The sequence below is a fragment of the Patagioenas fasciata genome, chromosome 4 (assembly GCF_037038585.1).
Source record: "Patagioenas fasciata isolate bPatFas1 chromosome 4, bPatFas1.hap1, whole genome shotgun sequence".
Lineage (NCBI taxonomy): Eukaryota > Metazoa > Chordata > Aves > Columbiformes > Columbidae > Patagioenas > Patagioenas fasciata.
The window spans coordinates 34,953,474-34,968,093 of NC_092523.1; the positions used below are offsets into that span (position 1 = coordinate 34,953,474).

General features: G+C 39.0%; 2 protein-coding genes across 6 annotated transcripts in view; both read left to right on the top strand.

Moving 5' to 3' along the window:
* ACSL1 (acyl-CoA synthetase long chain family member 1) overlaps window positions 1–2,487 on the top strand; it is a 41,475-nt gene extending 38,988 nt beyond the window's left edge. For all 3 annotated transcript variants that reach the window (XM_065836091.2, XM_065836092.2, XM_065836093.2), the window contains 2 exons: window positions 65–136; window positions 836–2,487. In XM_065836091.2, coding sequence (XP_065692163.1) covers window positions 65–136; window positions 836–976 — 213 coding nt within the window. In that variant the 3' untranslated portion in view covers window positions 977–2,487. The remainder of the gene's footprint in view (window positions 1–64; window positions 137–835) is intronic.
* A 1,739-nt stretch (window positions 2,488–4,226) lies between these two features.
* Window positions 4,227–14,521, top strand: CENPU (centromere protein U). Of its 3 annotated transcripts, none has more exons than XM_065836162.2 (12): window positions 4,228–4,512; window positions 4,678–4,822; window positions 5,763–5,880; window positions 7,055–7,160; window positions 8,028–8,136; window positions 8,656–8,728; window positions 9,770–9,887; window positions 10,273–10,351; window positions 11,202–11,249; window positions 12,514–12,575; window positions 13,164–13,320; window positions 14,011–14,521. In XM_065836162.2, exons 2-12 carry the CDS (start codon window positions 4,772–4,774, stop codon window positions 14,146–14,148), a joined length of 1,059 nt encoding a protein of 352 aa, XP_065692234.2. In that variant the 5' UTR covers window positions 4,228–4,512; window positions 4,678–4,771; the 3' UTR covers window positions 14,149–14,521. The 3 variants fall into 3 exon arrangements, with proteins under 3 accessions (XP_071663735.1, XP_065692234.2, XP_065692235.2); XM_065836163.2 differs by having other exon boundaries at window positions 4,229–4,512; window positions 8,683–8,728; XM_071807634.1 differs by lacking the exon at window positions 11,202–11,249 and having other exon boundaries at window positions 4,227–4,512.
* The last annotated feature ends 99 nt before the right edge of the window (window positions 14,522–14,620 follow it).

Consider the following 14,620-nt stretch of genomic DNA (forward strand, 5'->3'; position numbering starts at 1 on the left):
ACTAAACAGTTAGCTGTTTTACATCAATGTTTGCAAGCTATACAGTGTATTCCTGTATCCACAGGACGTCAAAAAACACATCCTGGAAGACATGGTGAGGGTTGGGAAAGAATCCGGTTTGAAGTCATTTGAACAGGTAGGATGCCAATAAGAACTGAACACACAATTCTTTAAACTTTTCAATACCAATATAATATGACTGCAGAAAATGGAATCTGGAAATTTCTTAAAGGGATGGGCTTTGTTATGAGGCACACCTCAACTACTGCATTCAGTTTTGGGCTCCTCGCTACAAGGAAGTCATTGAGGTGCTGGAGCAAGTTCAGAGAAGGGCAGTAAAGCTGGTGAAGGGTCTTGAGCACAAGAGGAGTGGCTGAGGGATTCGAGGCTGTTTAGCCTAGAGAAGAGAAGGCTGAGGGGAGACCTATTGGTCTCTACAACCACTAGAAAGGAGGCTGTAGTGAGGGGGGGTTGGTCTCCCAAGTAACAAGTGATAGGACAAGAGGAAATGGCCTCAAGTTGTGCCAGGGGAGGTTTAGATTGGATATTAGGAAAAAATTCTTCACAGAAAGGATTGTCCAACATTGGAACAGGCTGCCAAGGGAAGTGGTGGAGTCACCATCCCTGGAGGTGTTTAAAAGATGTGTAGATATGGCACTTAAGGACATGGTTTAGTGGTGGACTTGGCAGTGTCAGGTTAACGGTTGGACTCGATGATCTTAGAGGTCTTTTCGAACCAGAACAATTTTATGATTCTCTGATGTTTGGGCGATCTTTTTAACAGCCCTGTCTATTCCCAGGAATGTTGCTTGGCTAGTAACTGTTTACTTGGCAGGTCAAAGACATCGTCGTGCACCCCGAAATGTTTTCTATTGAAAACGGCCTGCTGACACCAACACTGAAGGCAAAGAGACCAGAACTGCGAAAATATTTCCAGTCACAGATAGATGAACTCTATGCCAATAACAAAATGTAACTGAGAAGGAGTGAGGAAAGTGGCACATGTCTGATGTCTACTGTTGGCCTTCATATCTGTAATCTGACTACAGCAAACATAGGGAAGGAAACTGTGCAATCATTAACCTGTACAAAAAAGGGTACTTGCCATAGGAACACTGAAGAAATGGAACACTGCCTTACTGTCAAGTTGTGTTGCATACTGTTTTTATGGTGACCTACAATTTCCAAAAAGAGCCTTAACCAGAAATAGTAACTATATGTAACTTATTTAAGACTGACTTTGCCAAAAATGAGACTCTCCTTCACCAAGGAGCTAAGGTTTTCTTATTGACAGCATGTTTGCTGTCTGCAGTGTGTTTTGCAGTTGTCAATTCCACAAGGATTTGGCAGGCTTGAAAAAGCCTCTAAGTATCTTGTATTCCCTCAGAAGGATCACTTAATCCATTTGAAAAAAAAAAAAAAAAAAAAAAAAAAGAAAAAACAGCCACCGAAAAAACCACCCCAGCCCCTACGGTTGTGTAGCTGGCATCACATCTTGCATTTTTCCTAATATTAATGGGTAAGGCATCCAAATGTTGAGTTTTTTTTCTGTATCTGCAGCCAGTTCTGAGATGTACTTTTATCAGTTACAAGTCAGAACTCCACACAAAGGAAGACCAAATAATACAAGGTCCTGAGATTAATTCTGCATGTGGTGGTTCTGCACGGAAAGTGTGGATGCAGTTAATTCAGCAACTGTCACCGTGGCTACATTAACACAATTCCAGAGTGGTGCCAGCCTTGTCAGTGAACAGATCCCAACTCTGGCAAGAACACTAGAGACCTAAAATCAAAACCATTCAGGAGGCTGAGCTATCCTAACAGTCAGGTAAACACTGCACCTGTACTAGCCACTTGTTTCCATGTAATGAACATGTATTTTAAATGCATTTTTAAAAATGTGCCAGGTCCTCTATAAGCAGAAGAGCTTCTGACATAACCTTTCAGTTTTCTGTGCTTTATGTATGAGCCACTGAATAGCAAAATAGGTCAGGTAGAATGTTTTTGCCTGATGCTTTGCAGCAATTGGAAGTATTTATATACACCAACAGAGCTGTGTGGCGCAGGATAGGTATTTGTTCAGGGATAAAAACCTAATTCCCAGATAAATTACAGAATAACTAGTTACCTTTTGTTTGAGAAATCAGCAGAAATAAGCCTTATTACAGCATAAGTCTTTTGCTATCCTTAACAGAGTTGTTTTTTCATTAGCATTCATTGCTGATTTTTGGAAACATGGATAAATGTAAAATACAAGCACAACAAGGTTTGCACTAAGATTTGTGTGTGATTGTAATGCACTACTCTAGCATAATTTCATACATGTGTGCAATTAAGGTACACAAATCCAAGTCAGCTGTTAGAGCAGTAGTTTGTTACATTGGAATTCAAATGTTTGCGTAGTCTTGGCTATTTTTATGTTTTATAAAACCAAAACAATTTTGAAAACCAATGAAGGAAATAAAAATAAATATTTCTGCATTTCAACTCTGTGAAGTGTTTATTTATCAAGTGAAGATGCTGCTGACTAACAGCCTGAGGTGAAATTTGGTAATTCTGACAAGCTGTAAAACTCCACTGCCACAAACACACTGCTTAACACAGGATAAATGCTGGCTGTTGACATCTCACTTTTGGAAGGTAACTTTTTGCTTTGCTCTGATACTTGTGTGTTAAGTTTTTGGCCAATATCTGTAAGGGATGCTGTTACATCTAACTTGCACCATCAGTATTCTTAAACAAACAATCTTTTATTTTTGTCTTCAGTATGGTTTCTGACAGGCAGTTTTCTTAAACTCTTATGGTGCTTTTGAGTGGTGGTGGTGATAGTGGTTTTCCTTCCAGTTAGGTCATCATTCTCCCCTTCCTACCTTATACTGTGCATCTGGCTTTAATTGGGGATATGATATGGAAGATGTCATGGGCAGATTTATCAGACCAGGGTTGATGGAGCATCATGACCGAAACAATGTTTAGAGCTCAATGTTAACACAGATGTTATTATGAAATAATAAGCCTGCTTCTGTTCCTAGCCATGGTAGACTTTCTCTTTTTGAGTAATTTTGTGTGTTCCTTATACATTCCTTCCCTACTGAAGGAACTCTAAACCAAATATTTGTCACTTATTCAATACTATGTCCAAATATGTGTGTATGCTGCTTGGAAACAGAGTGAAGTGTCACTGTACCTCTCCTAAAGGAGGTGGCCAAGAGACGGGTGAGAGCTGGATCTAAGGTTTGTGTTCATAACGCTTCCCACCAAAGGCGGCTTTCTGCTGTGCTGTGTGGAGTCTGTACTACTACTTCTTACCTTTGGCTCCTGGACTGCGAAGTGGGGCAGGGTGCTATGGCCAGAAAACTACTAAGTACAAAGAGACCACTTGTTAATCCTCAAGTGATGTTTCTTGTGCCTTAATTTGTTTGGCTGGCGGGGTGAGGGTGGGCAGCAGATGACCTTTAGAAGAGCACAGCCACCTGTGGATGAAAAGGGCCACTCCAACTAGTGAAGACTTCCTACAACTTGCTACATCTGCTGATCATAATTTAATTGCTGAGTAACTGAATGCCAGAGAACTGCAAGTTTTTAATCTGAATCCTAACTTTTTGCACACTATTGCAGTAAGATTTGTATGTTTTGAATCAATTTTTGACTGCTGCATCTTTTTAACCTGATATTTCAGGTTGTCTTTGCATAAATGATCGTATTTGTTTGGGGTTTTTTTATTAGCTAGGAAGTCAGAGACATGCCACATTGGCACAGCATCAGTTAATGAGAAGAAAACATTGGGGTTTTTGTCACGTAGTGTGTAAGGGAGACAATAAAACCCACAACCAACCGCCAGGTCAGCAGGGCACTGAACACGTTATTCTTCTGGAACGCTGAATCCCGAATGTGCTACGGGTCAGCACACAGCGTGGGTATTGGAAAAAATTATTGATATTTGGAAGGAGGAAACGGCTTTTCGCAGCTGCTGGTGTCACGCACCTTGGCGCTCAATTTTAAAACGATCACTCAGCAGCAAAGGCGCTTCTACAAGGGGCCGCTCCTTCCTCCTAGCACCTGCCGGGGCCTCCACAGAAGCGCTGCAGCCCCCCGGGACAGTCGCCGTCCGTGCCCACCTCTCCTGCCCGCCCACCCAGCGCCGTTACAGGGGCGGGCAGGCGCGGCGGGGAGCGGCGGCCGGTACCGCGCCTGCGCCCGGGGGCGGAGCGGGTCTGTCCCGGCGGCCGCACCGCCTCCCGCTTCCCCTTCCGGCGCTGCGCGGCCGTTCGAACCGCGGCGGGAAGACGTCTGCCGGGGGCCAGGCCGAGCGGCGCCGGGCGGTGGCGGTTGGGCGAGGCGGGGCAGGGAGCACGAGGGCCGCCGGTTCTCCTGCCAGGCGGCGGGAACCTCTGTTCGGGGCCCTGTTCGCTGTCTGTGGGGAAGCAGGGCTGCCCTGCGCGGCTTCGGGCTCCCGGCGCTTGGGGGTCTCCTGCATGAGGGGAGCGGCAGCGTTGAAGGAAAAGTGAAGGTGTAAGTAGCGTAATGCTTTGCCTTGCTTTATATTTTTAATACGTATCTGGTTACTAACTGTGCTACAGCGGGCGTCAGGCTGCTCTGATAAAGTCAGCTTCACTGCTTTTGAAGTGAGTTATGCATAACACATCGAATTAACAAATATTTCCCATTCTCTCCCAGGTATCAAGACAGAGAAAGCAGATTTGTATCCAGGGCAATTTTTCAGTAACTTGATCCTCAGTTAGGTATTTAGTAGTATAAACTGAACAGCAAAATGTCCTCAAAGAAGAAAATGAAGATAAATCCCTCTGGAAATAAATTAAAGGTAGGTTTTTCTAGTTTGGGCAGAATTACAAGAGCAAGTGTTCTGTTGTTTTACTGTGGCACTGGCTCAGGAGGTGGATGTGCAGGTGTTAACATGGGGCTTTGCTGGGAACCGCTCTGCTGTCCCTGCTCCTGCAGCTTTCGGTGTGTCGGGGGTTTATTTATTTATGTTAGGAGTAGTACATTATCAGGCAAACTCGGCCATTAACTTTCAAACCTGACAGCTTAAAGAGGAAGCAGCTGATGTGTCTGTACTTGCTACCATAGCAAAACTCATGAGGCACTGCCAAGTGCTAGTAAAAGCTCAGGAATTTGGTTGTTTCTTCTTGTAATTCCCTTTCCATGCACACATGCAAAGGAGTGAGGATATTTACTGCCACACTTAAGGTGTGAATGACGCGTTGACAAATATTTCATAAACTAATGCTATTCTACACTTCTGCTTTACAGAAGTGTTCAAGTAATACTTGACTTATAAAATCTACCATTTATAAGAAGTTACAGACAGATTCTCACTTTTTTGAAGTGCAAATCATTAGATTGGACGGCATGGAAATTCGTGTAATACAGAGGTGTAAGAAGAATTATTTTAGTGCCTGAAAAGAAAAGGGCCATAGATCATAGAAATTAGATATTAGACTGTTGTAAAATTTCTAAGCTTATACACTTAGTTTTATAAAATAAGACAAAGCTGATGGTACAGTTTGGTATCAAATAGCAGAATATGTCAGTTTTTTACTATCACTTCTCTTAGGAGAAACAAAAACCATAGCCTGATGAAAAAACACATGCTTCAAATGCTTTATATCATAGCTCTGTAGTCAATATGGTCTAGGTTAAATGTATTTCTAGTCAAATGTTCTTGAAATTCATTGTCGTATTGAATCTGTTTTACACTTACAAAGCTGGGTGAAGTAGCTGTTAATTTCATGCCCACCCAGGTACACAAAGCCGACTCCCATCCTCAGCGGAAGCGGTGTCCACTTGAGGAGCCAGATGTCTCAAGGATATTGAAGGTAGCGGAAACAATGCACCTTGAGGAGATCGATGATTCGTTTGGTGAGTATTAACATCAGTGTCATTTAATGTATGATTTTCTTGAACAAACCATATGGGCAAAATATTTCAGTGCTTACCTAGGAAAAGGTTTGGTTTCTTTGCTGGAGAGGATGCATGGCAGCAAGCTTAGCCATTCACAGGGATGTTGTTTTACTGAAAAAGTAACACCACAAAAACACACTAGTTTTGATGAAACATTAAAACCACTTTCATGCTGCATATGGGACTTGTGCAATGAGGCCTCTCTGTACTGGAAGAGAATTAGTTTAGATGGAATAGGCGTGGAGTTCTCTTATTAAATACATATAGCTCTTATATGTAAGTGTCAGTAAGAAAAATATTTGAAATAAATACGTAATTAGAAGTTGTAGAGAAAGTGCTAAGAGCCTTTTCCCAGCTGTAATATTTATTGCTCTAAAAAAATAATGGAAATCTATATATAACTACTAGGAGCAGCATTGAAAATGAGCTATAAGGAACAATATAGCAAAAGGACTGTCATAATGGAAAGTCTGCAAAATAAAAAGGTCTTCTTTTCCTCACTTCTGTGGTCTGTGTTAAAAACTATAAAAAGGATGCCCACTAATACTAATGTAAGCTAACACTAAATATTTGTGGCAATGTGCTTAGAAAAGAAATATTTACTGTGGAAGGCAGCCTAAAAGCTTTACGTTCTCAGATTCACAATGTATTCTGGTAGCTACCTTCAAGAATTCTACATTTACAGACTTTTGGTAGCACCTATAACTGTCTTCTTACAGAAGCCAATAAAGCAGCGAGAAATCTGTATTAGGGAAAAAAAAAAAGGTAACATTTAGAAAGCAGTTGTTTAAATGTATAGGAGATTGATGTATGCCATAGCAGAGAGAGACTTTAACTAAACTGTACAAAACATTTTGCTTGCTATATGCATACACACATACTGAGCTTTCATGCACCTTTAGTTTTGATTTGTAAAGAAATAGCAGGTGGATGAGTATAGAAACTATGAGGCTTTTCACTGTATACATTTTTCCTAATCCTCAAATAATACTTTTAACGAGGCTTGCTCTGTGTTAGTGAGCAAACCACACAAATTCTAAATGCTGAATGGCAGGCAGTGGTGCCGTGTCCATGCTCTTTGCCTGAGCAGGTGGGAACAGGTTTCACAGGGCTTGTTTTCTGCTCTTTGCAGACCACCCTTTGCACAGCACCGCTGTGGATGCGTATGGAGAGGAACAGTCACCGAGCACGTCACTGGGTCACGTTTCAGCTCCACAAAGGAAAAATGCAGAAAGAAGGTCCGGTGAAAAAAATAATTGTTGGCACTTATTTTAATCTTCAGATTTTTAGATTACATGGGAAAAACGTTGTGTTTGTCAGGTTTCCCTAGCTGCTTATTAAACAGATGCTTTAGCTTAAAACTTCCCAGATAAAAAACCAAAGGACTAAGAAAGGGTGAGGAACATGGGAAAGAAATAGGAGAATAAATTAGAGTCTGTCTTCTGTAAGCAGTATATTGATGAAAGTACTTACTGAATTTTTATAATATGAAAGGATTTTAAAATACCCCTGTGAGGTATTAGTTAGTTCTCCAAATGCTGGTGCCTTTAAAGACAAAAGGCGGAAAAATTGAAAAATAAATAGAAACCAATTAAGTTATATGTAACAAAGACAATTACTTAAGTTTGCTTTAAAAGCTTTATTTTAGCATATTTCTTCTTTGTTAAATCAAATTTGGTTTAAATCTGAAATACTTATCTGAATGAAATAACCAGACAATAACAGTGCTTCCATGAGACTATTTATTTATTTATGTATTTCCAGCCCTGCCCACCACCAAGAAAGGTGCCTCTATTCCTGCTAAAATAATCTCAAAAATAATTTTGTCTGTTTCGAAGTTCCTGCTCAATACAACATGGCTATCCCAGCGGTCAGCTAGTAATGGATTTCAAAACTGTTGTGAGTTTTGCTGTTGAGGCATAAAAATTCTGTTCCCTTTATATGCCATTTGCAACTTTTTATGTAGTCTATTTAGGAAGCACAAACTAAATGGCATAGCAGTACAAAACGTTCCCTGAAACACAAGGTTTTGTTGTGTATATGTTTAAACGTCATTCTTTCTCAGTGTATAGTGAGTTTACACGTGGATATTTTTATTTTCCTAGTAAAAAAATGCATAGCTCAAAAGCGTCTGCCAGTAATGTTCAGAAATTCAACACAGCTGATGCTGAAGATGAATCCCTTACAGAGAATGTGGTACAGAAAAAATTGCAGGTCAGTTTAAATTTAACTTAATGTTGTGCCTGCGTTAGACAGGAGGGAGAGGAAGACCTTTCATTTGTTTCTCAGTACTGCCGTAGTACTTAATTGTATCTGAAGTCATTAATCCTCCAAGTATTCCTGTGAGATGGCCCAGTGAAATGCTTAAAGCTACAGTTGTCATGTCAACAGGGAACATGATAGCCAGGTGTTCCTGGATCCTGTTGCTCATTTGGGAATGTGTTCTTTTCCTTCTTTCAAATATCTTCCTCATATCTGGAATATGTCTTCTTAAAGAATGGCATATTGTAGTAAAACATATTTATGCCATAACTGGATTTTTCATTGGTAAAATAGATTTCAGATACATATTAGAATCAAACAAAAACTACTGTAATTGTTACTGACATTTCAGTCAGGAAATGCCTTCCTGCATTCTACCTAATTGCCATAACTCAGAATTGTAAATGAGTGAACCTAGGGTGGTGGTGGTGTTTTGTTTTGTTTTAAGTTAATCTGCTTTTTATATCACAGAAGTCTCCGAATGCTATTCAATTCCAGGTGAAGAGGAAGCGGCCTTTAGAGGAGAACATGTCAGATCCTCCTGGTAAAGTAGACTTTTCAAAACTCCCGTGTCTCTTTTCCTCATTCAAAATGAATGCTTTTCCATAATTCAGTGGTTTTCATTTCTGTTATGTAGCAACATCCTGTGTCTAGAAATGGGAGGTCTCAATTTCAGTTTTGGTCTAGACACTCATTAGCAATGGTTAAGTTGAGGAGCTGGTGTGCCACCCAGCTCCGATCCCCATGGTTTGCAACCCTGGGTTTGCCTGTCACTCCCCTGAGGGGTAAAGCACTGGTGTGTGTTGTTCCTCGCACGCAGCCCAGTTCCCTTTGGAGGGAAGCTCAGCTCTGTGAGTGTGGAGCTATGCAGTGCTTCAGTGCACCCCTTGGTCTGGGTGCCTGGAGCTCCAGCTGTGGGGCAGAGTTTGGGATGCCCCTGACTCACAGCATAGGCACAGCTGTTGGCACAAGGACCTCTGAGATTGGGAGCTTCAAGGTCGTGGCATTTTTCAGTAGAGAGAAACTGTTTCTCAGGTGTCATCTTGCTTCCTTTGAATGGTACCCTGTCACATTCCAGTACTAGATTTACATTTGGGAGTGTGTGAAGAAACATAGTTTAACTTTTTGCGGAATTCATTAATAATGCAGTTGCAAAGTTTAAACAAACATTTGAATATACCTTTTTTTTGAGGGTTATATGATATTAATACAAAACACATACAAATATGATGTAACCATTCATGAATCTTTGAGAATGCGGCTTCCCCAAACTCAGGCTAATAGTTTTTACAGCACAGTACACTGTGTAGTGTATCAGTTGGTTTACTAACATGCTCCTAGACTTGCTTGAAATGATGAAGGATAAGAAATAAGTTGTATATGATTGATCACCCGAATTTTAAAGTGTTCCCAGGTAAGTCTATCACAGTTGCATCATCAAAATAATTCATATATCCCTCAAGTTTCATATTAAAATTTTCATAACTTTTAGATGGTTGTTTTAATGGTGACCACAATAACTTTGCCATTATTTTAGAAAATATACCTGAATTGTACAATGCTTATCTTTATTCTGTCTTTTCAGCGCATAGCCCACGTTCTGTACAGGTTTGGTGCCCCAAAGAACTGAAGAGATCTGCTAGAGATATTACAGAACTGGATGTTGTTCTTACTGAATTCGAGAAGATAGCAGCAAATTACAGGTAAATATTCAGCTTTCCTATGGCTGAATACTCAGTTTTAAAACCAAATTACCTGCATTTTTGCTAATGGGCTGTCCTTTAGGCCATGCGGTATTGCATGGTTTTACTTCAATTATTATTAGGTTTCTGTGATACAAATATTTTTTCATATGTGATCTTGAGGTGGTCTCCAGGGATTTGATATTTTCCAAACATAAGAACAACACAGCTGATGTTTTTCAATGTAGAAATTAAACTGTTGCTAGTACACGAAAGATCCGTAGTTGCCTGTGCTACTAGCTGCTTAACATGGTGTTTTATTCGTTACTCGAAGGAATGGTTTTTGGATGCAATTTCTCCTTAACTAACCCAAATGGGTTGTGTTTTGTCCCTCTGACTTCTTCAGACAAAGCATAGAATCAAATGTTTGCAGAAAAGCCATCAATAGCTTCTGTTCTGCTTTCACAGACAAAGTCACAGATCTTGTAAGTACACTGTAAATAAAAACACTTTTGCGGTAGTGATTGTAGAGCTGTATATCACATTGTAGTAAAAATATGTATGGTTTTATATTGTCCTTTACACATTCATTTTATGAGACTTTATATTTTCTATCTCTTGTAAAGTTAAATAATACACAAAATCAGTTAGTTGCGTGTAGCTTATGATTTGCTGCCTCTTCGCTTGACTTTCTTTTGACTAATGATAATTATGTTTAGATGGAACACTGCTGTCATACAAGAACAATGCAAAATCATCAGCTTTTAAGAATAGGGACGCATATAATAATCTTGAAGTGTTTTCCTATCTAAGGCATTATGTAGTAAAACTGTCAAGGTGCGTAATTTGAATAAGCACACAGTTATGTAAAACATTGGTTTTAACAGCTTGTGGGCTGGATTTTTAAAGGCTTGACGATTTAATCTCTATACTGTGTCTCAGTGACACTTGTGTAGAGGCCTGACTATGTCCTCTAACATACTTCAGGGAAGATCATCCTTTTTAGTTAATAGTTTGAACCTAACAGTAAAAAGCTTGTTAGCTTGGAAGGCTAAGAATTATTCTTACTAATTACAACTAGTAAAATAAACTCAGGACTTTGTGAGAGTTATCATAAGTACAATGGATAAGTACTAAAACTATATTTTTAAAATTACTAGATTTATGTGTTTTATATAAAGTTACAGAAAAATTAAGCTGGGTAGTATTACACTAATTGGTACAAGGAGTATTACTTGCACTAACTGATGCAAGATTCTTGCAACTGTGTTTTTAGGAGGATGGAGATGAAATTAAGATCCATAGTATATCTGTAATCCTTCTCTTCCTCTGTAGATAGTGAAAGCCCAGGAATTAAAGAATATGAAGAAAAAAAATGCTAAGGTAAATACATATCTGAAAGACATGCTGTCATTAGACTGTGCAGCATACAGAGGTGGGCACTGGAATTTGAAAAGTTGACTTAAAAAAGAAAATAATCCACAAAAATGTGTAGCGTACTACAGTACCAAGTGCACAAATAGAGAATAGAGGTGTTTTTTTAATGATCTGAGGAAATATGATGGCTTGCAAACTCCATACATACACTGCTATAGTGGTGTAAGAAGGAGGAGTACACATTAGGATGTGAGTTGGTCTTTAATGAGCACTAATGAAGCCTCTGGAGAGACAATTAAATATTGAGAGCTATTCTTCAAGAAACATAGATGAGTATAAAATCTAAGAGGGCAGCAAAGACGGTGACCTGTGAGGACAGAATTGGACTGTTTAGTCTGAAGAAGAGCAGTCCAGGGGAGCTGCATTCCCTATAGAGATGCAAGCCTGTTGTTCAGGGGCAGGCAGTTCCTCTGCTCTTTCAGAGTGAGTAGTAATTGACTGAAAATGCAACGGGAGTGTCCACAGGAGGAGCAGGAAGGCATTGCAATGCTTTCATCAGGTGAAGCCCTGCAGTAGAGAGATTTATCTAGAGATATCAGGCACTGTCTGCCAGAGGCTTTCTGCCAAGATTAACCTCTTCTTCAAGCTTTTTGGTGACAAAATAGTTTTTAACAAGTCAAGAGAAAGCTTGTTCTGGGAGGTAGCAATTTTGTGCTGAAGTCTTGTTAATTTGAAGTGATATGGTCTGCTACTCTGCATGTAAAATGAAAATTGCAATAAACATCTAGAATTCACAGCCACTCAGAGTTATCCTTATTTTGCCTCTTATACATTTATTTAAAATCAGATCTTTAGGTGCTAAATTTACATTAGTGTTTTTTTTTTAAATTGGACGTTGTACTAAAGACAGCTTAATTATCCTTAGTTCCTTATTTATGACAATGATACTGAACATACATTCATATTTCTCTGCATTTTTCAAACAGAAACAAACAAGAATCTGCCAGAGTTGATCATGTTTGCATTCGAAATGTCACAAACTCCTATGCTTGTAAATCCAATGTTCCTTAAGAGAAGTTTTTGATGGAGATCAGAGTTTAACACTTTAAAGTTCTTTAAAAATGTCTAAAATATGAATTTCAAATAAGGTCTGGTATCTTGGAATCGGCCACACCCAGAATCAGAAGCATAAATCTCAAAGAGTTGTTTGCCTTTGAAGTTACAGAAACCGTTTCAAATACTTTCCTCACTATTTCACTATTTATTTCAGGTAATAACAAACATCAAGAAGAAAAGGCAGCAGCTGTTGCAACTCAGAGGAGAGCTTACTCGGTATGTTTGTGTTGATGCACAATAATAGCCTGAAGAACTTAAGAAGTCTGGTATTTTGTAGCTGAGAAGTTAAAGTAACTTTGTTATTTTATTTGGTTTTAATCATTTGATCATTTTAAGAAAGCTTTGCTGCAACACTATTAAATGAAAATGGCTGCTGGCGTTCAGTTTTTGGAGTGATAATTTAACAGATTAAGCCCTTCAGTTTACTTAGGCAGAGGTGTATCGAGTTTGTAAATCCCAAGTGTGCTTCAGTGTAAGCACAGAACACCTCAACCTGTGCAGAAGCAGAACATGGGGTACTTAAGAAACTTCACTTGAAAAACTCAGGTGCTTCAGAAAGAGTGGCTGTATGGTCAGACTCACTAAAAGTGAGATGTGGAAAAAAGTTTGGGTTTTTTTTGTGGATTTGGATCTGTGTTCCTGTTCAAATAATATGCTCGTTATTCTGATTAAATCGTATAATATACTAACCTATGCTTTGTATTTCTGACCAACATTTCCCTTAAGTCTTCTTCAGAGGAAATATGTTCATAGTTACTCATGAAATAAATATGTAAAAAGATCAAAGCCTTGGATCTTTTTCAGAGCTGAACCACAACTGATAAAACTACGAAGAGAATATAATGAGATAAAAGAAAGGAAATCTTCCTTGAGGCAAGCAACTGCATTACTTACGGATTTAAAGGAGCTACAGCAAGACTGTCTGGATTATAGAGAAGAAAACCCAGAAGAAAAATTGGTAGTAAGTACATATTTTGTGTTTCTGAACTGTTCTGGATAAGGCCCTCCCCTTTTGTTTTCCTGGACTGATGGGCATTTCTGTTAATGTTTTACCTACATGGACTAGCAATATTTTGTTCATTGTCTTTGTGGCAGCAACTGGAGAATCACTGCTGCAACAACAGTGCAGTACCTGCCTTGGTTTTTTGGTTTCACATTAGAAACAGAAGTATTTCAGAGAGGATTTGGCTACCTTGCTGTCTCTGTCCAGGAATTCAGAGGACATAGAAGAGTAATGTTTGTCCTCAGGCCTAACTTTTTTTTTTAATAGAAATTGAAGAAAGATTTACAGTGAGAAACAAGAAATCAATTTATTTTATTGTTATTGCTCAAAGGTAGGGAAAGCTCTGGTACTTACATGTCCGTTCTGTAAGGTAGTTAATGCAAAGAACAGCACTTGTATTCCATGACCTGATTAACTTATAGCCTTAGAACTCCTTCCCCTTTTACTGTGGCTCATGACCTGGTATGGTGTTTTCTGTTGAAAATGCCACATGCCCGCTATGTGTAAGGAAATCCTGTCATCTCAGAAGACTCTCTAACGTTGGCTCTTCTTCACTTTTAAGAATCATGATCATACAGATCTGTAAGTGGTTTTTTTTTTTCCAAGAGTTCAAAATGTTGCCTTGTGGTTTGATTTCCTTAACAACAGTATGGAACTTGCAGCCTACCTGCTCTTCTGGTGGAATCACGGAGAATTCTAGGAGCAGAAGGACACTTTGAGAACATCAATATAAAACTGGAAGAGGCTCTAGATGTACCAAGAGGGAAGTTATCAAACAAACGTTAAGTGCATTTTAATAGACTCTTCAACATATTTTAGGAACAATTATTACAATGGACAGTGCTTACATCTTGTTTAATTGTTGCTGCTCTATTTTGCTTCAGTGTTTAAAAGAAGTCAGTGATTTAATCAGTGAGTGTAGCTTTCTACTGTCAAATAGTCTGTGTAAGAACTTAATCAGAATGTCAGTGAAATTATAATGAAGTAGCAATTCCACTTAAAGTACTAAAACTTTTATATGCACTGTTAACAATGCTGGTTTTTAATCTTAGGCTATGAAAGTAATATATACTTTAAAAAAAGAACACATAGATTTTGCTTGAACTAGTGATAGATCTCTTTATTAATTTGTATTTGAAATAAATAATTTCCTCCCATTTCTGGAAGTAAAGAAATTTATTTTACTTGTCTTACCAGTAAAACTTAGAAATATGGTTAACAAAATAGAAGCCACACAGCGGCGAGTGTTAAAAGTGCT